Below are 13,065 nucleotides of genomic sequence, written 5' to 3' on the forward strand. Positions count from 1 at the left end.
GGAAAGAGGAAAAAAGTGTCAAACCAACATAAGAATGAGAGACACAAACCCCAGTGAGCCTCATGTATTTGTGTCAGACACCTCCTGTTGAGATCCTTCTGTTTTTCACTTCCCTTGTCCGCCAAAAATCCGCATGGAAAGAGAGGCATGTTACTGAGCCAATGTCAACCTTAGGTGTTCATGATTTATCTGTCTGTCCTTTGTGCGTCTCCTCTGTCATATTCCAAACATTTATTGTATTTCATTTTAGTGTATTACATGAGACGATTTTCATTATACAGCTTCATTATAAATTATACACGTTTAAGCACCTCGGTTCAAAATCCATTTCAGTTTAACAGTTTCAGGGTGGATAAAGTGGAATTTTCCACTCTACCTGGCAGGATGAGAAATTTTACCCTTAGTAAACATTACCCCCATTAAACAACACACAATGTCTAGCAATGCAAGGCATTTTTGCCTGGTAAAGGTTGCAACAGTAGAATGCTAATGTTTATCAGCAGCAGGATTTAATCCAAGAAAAGTCTGGGAACTCACATTCTATTCGCCCTAAACAGTTGCCCGGATTATATACTGTTCCCGGGGGAGCTTTGAAAATGTGTATCTTTTCAGATAATATTGCCTACAACCCTTTGCACAATGTAAAAAAAAAAAAGTGATGTTTGAACGTTACGTCAAGGGTTTCTATTTCTGCTCCTGGAGGGCCACCTTTCTATAGATATTTACCCTGTTTCTTGTGATTGTGAAGACCTTGATTATCTGGTTCAGGTGTGTTTGATTAGGGTTACAGCTAAACTCTGCAGGAAAGTGGACCTCGAGGGCCAGAGTTGAGAACCCCTGGTATAGACTAAATTAATACAGTTTATGTGGTTATATTAATAAAAAAATAGCAATGATCATAATCATAGGGAGTATTATATATTCATAAAACTAAGTAAATGGAAATCTCAAACAAAAAATATATAATAAAATCTACTTATTTACTTCAGTAAATGGTAAGATTTACTAAATATTTTGATAAATGCAAGGCATTATTATAAAATAATAAATAAACTTTACTTAATTACTTTAAATAAACACAACTAAATTAAAAATAATTAAGTAATATTTACATAATTAGAGTGCAATTATATTTAATTTCTTCATGAATGTTAAGTTCAGTAGTAAGTAGATTTTACTTGATAGTAGTAAGTAAGTTGTACTTGATATTAGAGCAGTAAAATTGACTTAAAATGTGTTAGTGCAAATTGTTACGAGGATTTTTTTCCAAGTAAATCTTACAAGTTATTACTTTTTCAGTGTGTGTGAATGGGACAACTAGTCAGGTGCTCTGTGGGTTGCGGGTTTTCATGTGTGGTTTTGGTAATTTTACAGAAGCACTTTGTTTAAAATAGGATTTTTGTCCAACAATGTAAGTTTTTACTGTTGCTTTTTATCAATTTAATGCGCCCTTGCAGAATACAAGTAATTTCTTAAAGAAAAAAAAAACTTTCTGACCCCAAACTATTGAACAGTAGGATATATTGAATAGATTTATAAAACAGAACAATGACCAATTATAACTACATCAGAACATTAAGTAGATATTATAGATAATTATAGATAAATCAATCCCCTAAGGGGCACCAGTAGAGCTCTGCCTGATCTCTGATCTTCTGGTTCTTCTGCTCCTTCCACCATCCCAAGTCTCTTACGTTACGGAGCCACTTTAATAGAAGTTTCCATTTTAGATGCTGTGGCCTGGCTGCTTTTTGTTCCAGCATCTACCTGAGAAAGAAAACAACAATTAAAATGTAAATATGTATATATAAAAAAAAAAAAACTATAATAAATAAACTTTACTTAATTACTTTAAATAAACACAACTAAATTAAAAATAATTAAGTAATATTTACATAATTAGAGTGCAATTATATTTAATTTCTTCATGAATGTTAAGTTCAGTAGTAAGTAGATTTTACTTGATAGTAGTAAGTAAGTTGTACTTGATATTAGAGCAGTAAAATTGACTTAAAATGTGTTAGTGCAAATTGTTACGAGGATTTTTTTCCAAGTAAATCTTACAAGTTATTACTTTTTCAGTGTGTGTGAATGGGACAACTAGTCAGGTGCTCTGTGGGTTGCGGGTTTTCATGTGTGGTTTTGGTAATTTTACAGAGCAGTGTTACGAATTAATTTTGGGTGGAAGTTGCTAAAGGTAGGCCAATTTGTTGCTAAAAGTTGCTTAATAACATTGTGATGGCATTTCGCAGTTACATTGTTACGTAACCATGACGCAAAACTGAATCATTGCAAAGAATAACAATGAGATTTACTCAAATCTCATAAATGCTCAGTCTCAGTGGAAATATTATTTGAAATATGTTAATATATATTATTTTGTAAAATAATATAAACATAAATTATTTGTAAAAGTAACACATTTTTATGATTGGATTTTTTTTTTTTTTTTTACATAATTTTATTTATTTTTATTATTGAACAGTCACATTTTTTTATATTTTCTTATTAACTAGTAAACATTCTCAACATTTTTTTAGTTAAAAGTTAATAGTTTTAAGTAGTGCATTGGTAGTTAGTATGCTACACTCTAAAAAAAAGTCTATAAAAATATGGCACAATAAATATGAAGAAATATCCTGATTTTTCACAGGTGTTTTGCCTGTATTTTAAATTGCGCATTGCATTTTGAGTTTTAGGGTTACAGGACATGTCTGTAAACTTAATGATAATTTCCTGGCAGAAAATTATCAGTATCTTTTCTGTTTTTCTACCCTTTTTTTCTTACAGTGTATCTAACTGATCAACAATTATAGGTACAAGCTAATAACAAGGTCTATCATATAAATGAACAATGTGTGTATTGCTACCCAGCAAACATACCCCTTTGGGGCCCGTGTGGGCCCACTGCGGGCAAAAAAATCTTCCCCGCGTGGGCAGCCCGCTGTGGGCCCCAATACCGGCGTGAAATGCGGGGCACATGTGGGCCCCGCACTATGGGGCCCGAGTGGGACAGCCCAAAGTGTGGGCTCAGTCTGGGCTGGCCCACACAAAGCAGAGTGGGCCCCCAATGGGGCCAATTGTGGGCCTATAACATGCCCACAGATATGTCCACACAAGGTTAAGTTATATTCTGGCAAAACACTGCAATATTACTATGGCTGACCTCAAATAGTCGACGACTCGATGCTTCGATAGGAGGAGCCTTATTCGACTACCAATCTCACAGTCGAATATTCGCGAGGTGTTATGATCATGTCATTTTGGCTATATGGGGTGCTCAAATGTCTGATTTCACATACATATACATTCGGGGCATTTTGTGCAGATAGTTTATACGTAGAATATTAACGTTATGTTGTATAAATAACAAAGCGTATTCTATATGAGATAAATGATGAGTTAAATCCCATTGATTAAAAACCTGCTATCAAATACTTAATTCTGGTCATCCTCAGCGCGTGCAGCTCAAAACAAAAATGCAGAACATTAATAACTACTGTCATATACATAACGTTATAATGAGAGCACTATTATAAAAAAGTGAATTCTTAGAGTTTCGCTGATGTTTAATGCTATCTACTTTTAATCAAAACATTATTTTTGTATCTGCGAGGCGTCCGTTTCTCATTTTCCCTGTGTGTTAACGTCAGTAATTATGGCTTTCGAATGTCTGACTTGACTCTTTTTAATGTATTTTGCCCCCGCCCCATAACATATGATTCGACTATCAGTCGACTGTCGGCAAGATTCGAAAATTCCAATTCGACTATGAAAATCCTTAGTTGGGGACACCCCTAAATATTACCACGGAGAAAAAGAGGAAAAATCCATGAAGTTCAGTGAAATATTGCATATATCAATACAAATTAAAATGCATTTTAGACACCTTTGAGAAGAGATACAGGATGACTGCTAGGTTGATCACTTACAACAGTGGTGTCCTGGTGGACCAACATCCTGCAGAGTTTATCTCCAGCCTGTCCACACGCCTGACTGGCAGTTTGTGGTAATCCTGAAGACCTTGATCAGCTGCTTCAGCAGTACAGGATTGGGGCTGGAGCTTAACTCTGCAATCAGGACTAGATGGCAATCAATACTCAAAAGAGAGAAGAACAAACATTAAATGATTTAATATATGGTATATGGTATAATATCTGAGAATGGAAAAGGGAGAGAAAAGAAAAAATGTATCAGTCAAATAGCCTATTACATAGGTTTGTATGAATAAACATGCAGATTAACTATACAGTCAAGATAAATCATAATTACATGAATAAGTTACCTTAATATTATTTCCTGGGCTATATTTTTACATTCAGTATATATTTTCATAATTGATTGTTTAATTATTGATGGCTGATTACATCTGACAGTGATCATCTTTATGGGTACATACAGTAGGCTACGCTAACGACTCCTCTCTCTCTCTCTCGCTCTCTCTCTCTCTCTCTCTCTCTCTCTCTCTCTCTCGGTGCACGCGCCAGCTTGTGTGTGAGACGCGCAACTCTTCCTACAAAGATATTATTTATAATCTATTATTTTTAAGTAACATTAACATGACAGTAATATGACTGTATCTTTGAAATAATCTTTAAGCGAATGTAAAGTTAAAGCCCACTGCGGGCTTGCCCACACGAAACCCCCATAGGGCCCACAAAGGGCAAAACTACTGTGGGCCCCGCATGGGCTAACCCACATGGGGCCCACGTGGGTTTAGTGTGGGGTTGTTCTGCCCACACTGTCCCACAGAAAACCCGCAGTGGGCCCGCGCGGGCATGTTTGCTGGGCGGTACCTTTCTCCAGCTCTCTCCAGGCTGATGTGCTGCTTGGCTGGATAGAATGTTCAATGGTTTCCTCTTCTTCTATAATTTAGAAGGGAAATACATGGCCTTTTTTTTTATCATTTCAGTCATTTTTCCAAAGTTGCTAGAAGTTGGCAAATTTTAAAAATTGCTAAATTTGATGCTAGGTGTTTTTTAAATAAAAGATTAGGGTAGTCTGAAAAGTTTCTAAATCGAGAAACATAATTGCTAAATTGGCAACACTCTTACAGAGATGGAGATAGGAGCTGTGTGTCATCTGAAGTTTTAAATTCAGTCACTGTCCTCCATCGGAGCTGCTCCCATCAGTTTTGTGGTCTGCGCCTCAAATGCTCCGCCGCCCGCCCTACTGAGGTATAAAAGCTGCAAGATTTGACAGAGGAAATCGTGCCTCGACTGATCTTTTGTCTTGCCAACTGTGATAAGACTTTGCAGTTTTGGACGTCGCCATCTTTAATGTTTACTTTAGTCATGGTTACAGGTGATAGTCACCATTAGAATGCGGGATTAGTTGCACATTAATACAGACAATATTCGAGCCTCTGATGTAAGCTGCTGTGTGAACAGGACATTTCACCTCACACTTATAAGTACATGCGGCTGTCATTCCCAAACCTGACAATGTGAACGTAGCCGTGAGTTTGTTGTGTTCGGAAAGAATTGAAAGTCTGTATTATATGTATTATATATTACCCGTATTATATTGCACTGTACCCACACTAGACCAGCAGATTGGAAATGGATGGATGGGTGATTCAGCTGCGGGCGCCATCTTCTGGCGAGACACGGGAATTCACTCACGACCCTCGGTGCATTTTGGGTATTCATACACACAATTAATACTGTTTGTGTGTACTATATAAAAATGCATGAAAGGGTGCAGGATTGTTTTGCAATTTCAAGCGTTCTTCAAAGTTCCACTGCCACATCTCAGATATGAATGAATAATATAAAAATAATGAACTAAACAATTACACTTGCACAATAACATTTGCAGAAATTACATGGTGATTTCTAAATAGTTAAAGGGGTCATATGATGCTTCTTTAAAGATAATTATTTGGTGTAAAAGAATATGTTGACATGCTTTAATGTTCAAAAAACACATTATTTTTCAAATACTGTAAATACTGTAAGGTCCTCTATGCCCCGCCTCTCTCAAACGCTTCGTTTTCTACAAAGTCCCTCCTTCCGACAAGCGCAGTCTGCTCTGATTGGCCAGGTGACCCAGTGCATTGTGATTGGCCGAACACCGCAAGCACTCGTCGGAAATGTAACTCCCCTTACCATAATCGCGAGCTTCATCTTTCAAAATAAATGTAAAGACAGTAAATAATGTCATTAGTTTTACGATAAGTTCAAGCCCGAAAGGGGAACAGACACAGTAATGATGCAGTACACTAGCCGCGGTTAAGACAGCTGACTCTACTGTGATGTGACGCTGTCTCTCTCTCTCTCTTAAAGATTCCTAAATGCATCTACTTTCGGAAGGCCAAATAAAGTGCTTTTGCTTTCGCCTAGAAACACACAGCGTCTCCCTGACATGGCTGCTTCAACACTAACTGTGGTTACTGAAAACACGCCTTCTTTCTTTGCGTGCACATTTGGGCGGCATTATGCAAATATTCACACATAGTGACCTAGATATGTGAGGGCGTGTTAGAACGAGCCGTTTTAGGGGGGCGTGGCAGAGTCTTAACTTTGATAAAGAATATCTCTTTGGTTTTGAGACTTTAGTCTTTGCAACTTCAGGGATCTTATCTATTCACGAACAGCTTGTAACACTCCAAAGAGAAAGGAAAACTTGAAATCGCATCATATGACCCCTTTAAGTGTTTTCTTTCAAATGGTTTTCTATGGGAAAACACTTAATGTGAAACTTTGCGCATTGCGTTTATATTCTGGATCAATCTGCTTGCCTGTACAAAGTATGCATCATCAATAAGGTGTATACTGATTTTTGCCTTTTAATACATGCCTCTTAATACATTAGTACTTAAAACAAACCTTGTAAAAATAACAGGCGGTCAGTAGAAGAAAGCCTTGTTTTGCCCTCCAAGTGGGCATTCCTGGGGTGTGATGTCACGTGAAAACTATGAATAGTTGGAGAGGAGAAAGAGTGATAGAGCCAGTTGAGTGGATGGGGACTTTGAGGCCATGACTTACAAAAGCCAGTGGCGGGAATTTGGCCAAGGCATTGGGGATACACCCCTACCCTTTACAAGAAGTGCCATGGGGGTTTTAATGACCTCAGAGAGTCAGAACCTCGGTTTATTGTCTCATCGGAAGGACTGTGGCTTTTACAGTTAGCCTATAGTGAATATTTGGGGATGCTGCCACGACGCAAAGCGGTACACCTCAGTTATGCATTATTTTCTAGTAATTCAAGGGCCCGTTGTCAATTATTCCTTACGTAAAGCGCTATTTGCTTCATTTATTCATATGCCACAGCCACAGCATATGAACTTACGGTTACCACACTCAGATGATGTATTTCAAGACATTCGTCCGGTTTTTGTCCTTAAAACGCTCTAGTGTGTAGGATTAATTTCTTACGTATCTCGTTCAATGTCTGCGTTGCTAATTCCAAAACGTCTTTTAGACCAAGTAATGGAGGCTTGAGCCCTTGATGGCAGACTAATGCAGTTATTAATGCAGTTATGAGAGAGAGAGAGAGAGAGAGAGAGAGAGAGAAAGAGATTAAGCGTGTGTGAATTAGATCTGTGCGTCTCTCAGCAGTGTTCGACAGCAGCGTAGCGAAACTGTAAGTTCATCTGCTCCAACAACAGCGCTGTTATTACCTTGCTAGTGAGAAATGTCATGTATCTTTTAAGTTGCTATACTATTTTACTGAAATCGTCAGAGCAGCACTGACAGCACGTTTCTGTGTGTTTCCGTGTGTGCGAGCGCGTGTCCCACTGTATGTGTGTCCGTTTAAGGAAGAGGGAGCGGGAGAAAGTGAGTATATGTGCTTTCCATATATAGCTAATAAGACGTAATTTTGTGGCAAAACATTGAAATAATCTGTTTGTTTTTTTTTTATTATATTGTTTACTATATTTATTTGCTAGGTCCGTGTCGTTGTGGGTTTTGTGTTTTTGCTGTTGTAGGCTGTAAGAACTTTTGAAATAACTGAAATAGTTTGGCGAAGTGATATGGACATGCTGCTGGAACTACGTTTCCCTGAAAATAATGGTGCGTTCAAGTTTGTCGGATAGATATGAGTTCAACGCACATGGACGTCACCACAAAGTCGTTATTACTAAGTTAGTGGAAAACTCGAAATTCACGCCATATTCCCGTAATTACGAGATTCCAACTTGTAAAAAGCGTTCACGTCCTTGTAGAACTCGTAATTACAACTTGTGAACTGGGAGTTTTCTGAGAGCTACGACTTGTACCACGTGACCACTGTACCACCTGACCACCGCAGGCTCTGTTTAGGCGTTGATAGTGTTGCCATAGAAAAGCATAATTCCGAGTCCGAGGACGTGAACAACTCCGAGTAGAACGTCATGTGCTGTCATCTCGAAATTACGGTAATTACGATATGGCGTGAACGCAGCATAAGCCCTGAGTTTCCGAATTGGGGGTGTGTCAGTGAGAAAACATGCTGCATTCACGCCATGTCGTAATTACTGTAATTCTGAGATGAGAACATGTGACGTTCTGCTTGGAGCTGTTCACACCCTTGGACTCTACGGCACTATCAATCAGTGTTGCCAATTTAGCAATTTTGTTGCTAAATTTAGCAACTTTTCAGACTACCCTAGCAACTTTTTCTTCCAAAAGCACCTAGCAACAAATTTAGCTATTTTTTTACATTTATTTGGCAGCTTTTAGCAACTTTTGATAAGTGACTCAAACGATAAAAAGGCACAATTTACCATTTAAATTACACAAAAAGAGGAAACCAAAGATGCCTAGCAGTACACACGTTACAGGAATTAAGTTAGCTGCTATTTGCAATTGTTTAACAGTAATAATAATAATAATTGAATACTGTTATTTTTCATTTATGAGACACTTTGTTAGTAGCTTGTACCTGCGATTGTTGATGAGTTACACTGTTTCTTACAGTACACTGTAAGAAATAGACATTACACTGTAATTCTTTGAGTGCAGCATACTAACTAACTACTAATAAACTGCTTTAAAGTATAAAACTTAAATTGTAATCATTCAAAAATGTGTACGTTTTCGATAATTCAATGGATTTAAAAATAGCTATTTATATTTTAATAGTATATTATGCATTTATATTGCTACGAACAAATCTAAATTAACATATATAAAATATATACATGTTTTTGCTGATTTGACAATTTTGCATCGTGATTACGTAATGACGTCATCACGCAATGTCATCACAACATCATTTAGCAACTTTTAGCAACAAATCAACCTTCCTTTAGCAACTTCCCCTGAAAATTAGTTGGCAACACTGCTATCAATGCCTAAACATAGCGCTTAATGAATCTGAGGTGGTCAGGTGGTACAAGTTGTAGCTCTTAGAAAATTCCCAGTTCCCAAGTTGTAATTCCGAGTTCTACGAGGACGTGAAAGCTTTTTACAAGTTATCTCGTAAGGAAGGTATCTCGTAATCACGGTAATTACGATATGGCGTGAACGCACATATTGAATGCAATGGATGCAGACCAAGCAGCAACCTCCCGCTCTCTTTCGTGAAGCCAACACGGAAGTGACTTAAACTGTAATTCGTCAACTGGCCGCTAGAGGCTGGCTGCAAAAGGGAGTCAATGTTAAAATACAGCAGAAAAAAAACGTTTACAGCCAGGTTCAAACAATTATTTTGGTCTATATAGCTAATTTTGCCCTTCATACAGGGCTGTGAGGAGGGTGAATTTTTTTTATAACTCATCCGTTTAAATTATATTAAGCCTTAAAGTTCTGCATAATTAAGGGCGTGGCCACTTGATTGGCAGGTGGATTGCCGCTGCTGTCACCACCGTCGAGCTATGTGGGCGTGGTTTCAGCAACCAGCTCCCGCCTATTTGCCCATTTTCGATTATCCAGGAGTGACACGCGGTGACGCGCTGCCAAGATGGCGACTGCCCGCTCCGCCCACTTTAGGCTTAAAAAACACTCTTTAGAAACCTACGGGTGACGTCACGGACACTACGTCCATGTTTTTTTTACAGTCTATGATGCAGACTAGAGATGTGCAGCGTCTGACGGTAAATTTGTTGACATTAATAAAATATTATATTATTGTATAATTACCATAGAATATATAATGATTCAGTTTACATCACATTCATAAATTGAATAAAAACAGAAAAAAGCAAAAACACGACATGATGCACATTCTTTAATCATCGTTTTGTAGATGTAGAGTTTTAAAAAATCGTTGAATTTTATGTAGAAAAGTTAAATCTCCGTCTTGTTCCTACCAAAGTGACTTGAATGCACCTGACGTCGTAATTACGACTTGTCAACTCATAAATCCGAACGTCCCAGGAGGACTTGAATGCACAATAATTGCACGCTTTAGAAAGTTCGTCAGCCAATCAGATTCAAGCATTCAACAGCCCCGTAGTATAATATATAGGCTAGGCCTTCTACTGTACACCCAAAGCGCTTTACTATATTGATTATATTAATTATTATTATTATTATTAATAGTAATTATAATATTACTTATAATATTAATATACTATAATCATATGTATATTATAATAATTACTTATATTAGTTATAACTTCTTATATTAGTTCTAGACACATTTTACAATGCAGTGACACACGAGGTCGATCTTGTGTTGCTAGAAGCTATAATAACCGAAAGCAAGCGCTCTCGGCTGCATTTGAGTATGTAGGTCTAACGTATGTTTCTGGCCTAAGCATGTGTTCTATTTTGATTCTGTTTTGACCTGTGTATTATTTTTCCCTAAAAAACGTTTTTATTTGAATCCTAATCTATGAAATGTCAGTCATTATGTGTAGTTGTTAATCCGCAATGTTTTTAAATGTCACGTTTTTCATCTCAACAGCCAGTGCTCTAACTTATGCAGCTGGTAAGTAACAGACTGTTTAGTCACTCTTATTCAACTCTTATTCTAGTTACATGATATGAATGACTGTTTTGCCTAGTCTTAAATGTTACAATACTTGTTATATCATAATGTTTTTTAGGAGATTATAGTATCAGACTGGTCAATGGTAATAGTGACTGCTCTGGAAGAGTTGAGATCCTTTATAATGGCCAATGGGGGACAGTGTGTGATGACGACTGGGACATGAATGATGCTGCTGTGGTGTGCAGACAGTTGGGATGTGGAGCAGCTGTTAGTGCACAAACCAGTGCTCATTTTGGACAGGGAAGTGGTCCGATCTGGTTGGATGATGTGAGATGTTCAGGAACTGAATCATCACTCACAATGTGCTTACGTCCTTCTATTGGACAACATGACTGTAGTCATTCTGAAGATGCAGGAGTTGTCTGCTTACAAGGTATATGTTATTTTTTTCTCCTGTAGTTTTGCTGTATTTGTATGTAATATTTTCTTAGCATTACATTTTTAATTTTTACATTTAATTACTTAATAATTAATTCATAATTTTTACTATAATTTTCAAAACAGTTATTACTACATTTCTAACAGATTGTTTTGATTATCTGTTTAGAAATTAGTGCTAAGAGTTTTGAAAATGTACCTCTAGCTTGTGGTGAAAATAATATCACAGTGATTAGAAAACACAAACCATGATGTTTGGCCCCAAATAATAATAATAATAATAAACTTATGTAAACTAATGTGTAACAGACACATGACCCAAAAACATGTTTTTTATCCTTATTACTTACATTTTTATGGCCAACTACCAGACACAAGTTTGGTCAGTGGGTCTGACTCATGCTGTGGAAGAGTGGAGATCCGTTATAATGGCCAGTGGGGAACCGTGTGTGATGATAACTGGGACATGAATGATGCTGCTGTGGTGTGCAGACAGTTACAGTGTGGATCAGCCATCAGTGCACCTCATAGTGCTGCTTTTGGTCAAGGCAGTGGATCAATCTGGCTGGATGATGTTGAATGCTCAGGAAGTGAAGGAACCCTCACACAATGTTCACACAGTGGACTAACAAATCATAACTGTAATCATGGTGAAGATGCTGGTGTTGTTTGTTCTGGTAAGTCAAATCTTAAGCACCTTCACACATTATTTTGGGGGAAATGAGCAACAGAAATTACATTAAGATTCATGTTTTTCATAATTTTTCAACATTTTTAAATAATTAAATTTTTCTTTTGCAGGCGACCTGCAGATGCCGACCCTTTCTTTGACCTCCAGACGTGCAGTTGTTTCTTCTGGAGAAAATATCCAGTTCAGATGCACAACACCTAAACCAAGATGCAATGTTAATGCTGAATTCCAGCTCTTCAGAAACGGACCATCTATATCCTTCCAGAAACATGAATCTAGTGTGACTTTCAACCTTGTTAATGTAGACGTCTCACATCAGGGCATCTACAGCTGTCATTACTCCTACCAAAACAACACTATCAAGTCACCTTGGAGTAACAGTGTTAACATCACTGTGGGTGAGTGTGTTCAGTTTAGTGTCATTGCCTGCATCATAGATTACATGCATTAGTTGCATAGAAGTGAATTCAATCTGTATTTTTGATCATGAAAAGATGCAGTTCTTGAAGCCATTTTTATTTTATTTTATTTTTTTAGTTAGCTTTATTGTTTGAGTTTCTGTAATCATATAAATGCATTCTTCTTGTTCTTTAGTGAACTTGCAGCAGCCAGGCATTTCCCACAGTGCTCCTGTTGGATGGTTTGACGAGGGACCTCAGGGGCCAGTGATCACCAGGGGCCACAGTTTCACTATCATCTGTTCCACTGAATCTCAGTTTCCTGGAGGCTCTTTTCACTTGTTCAGGGAATCAAATATCACCAGGACTGAGTCAGCTGTCAATCACTCTGCCTCCTTCTTCTTTCCTGAGGCAGAATATTCAAATGAGGGAAACTACAGTTGTGTTTATGAAGTCAGTTTCTCCTCACGCTCCTTCCGTTCATCTGCCTCTGAACTGCTGCTCATCACTATCACAGGTACTGATGTGTAAGAGTCTAACAACAAGCTGGACTGCTGGTAATGAAAGTTGAACTCAAACCCTTATGTCTCTCTCAGCCTCCCTGCTTCCTGTCATTGGTGCTGCAGTGTCAGCTGTGCTGCTCTTATTGTCTGTCCTCATAATCATCCTCCTGCT

General features: G+C 37.7%; 1 protein-coding gene across 1 annotated transcript in view; it reads left to right on the top strand.

Moving 5' to 3' along the window:
* LOC107689705 (deleted in malignant brain tumors 1 protein-like) overlaps positions 1-13,065 on the top strand; it is a 30,961-nt gene that overhangs the window by 17,022 nt on the left and 874 nt on the right. The window contains exons 3-7 of the mRNA XM_016487824.1: positions 10,979-11,296; positions 11,673-11,978; positions 12,103-12,390; positions 12,587-12,907; positions 12,987-13,062. Of these exons, the coding sequence (XP_016343310.1) occupies positions 10,979-11,296; positions 11,673-11,978; positions 12,103-12,390; positions 12,587-12,907; positions 12,987-13,062 (1,309 nt within the window). The remainder of the gene's footprint in view (positions 1-10,978; positions 11,297-11,672; positions 11,979-12,102; positions 12,391-12,586; positions 12,908-12,986; positions 13,063-13,065) is intronic.

Source organism: Sinocyclocheilus anshuiensis, unplaced genomic scaffold, assembly GCF_001515605.1.
Source record: "Sinocyclocheilus anshuiensis isolate Anshui unplaced genomic scaffold, SAMN03320099.WGS_v1.1 scaffold813, whole genome shotgun sequence".
Classification (NCBI taxonomy): Eukaryota; Metazoa; Chordata; class Actinopteri; order Cypriniformes; family Cyprinidae; genus Sinocyclocheilus; species Sinocyclocheilus anshuiensis.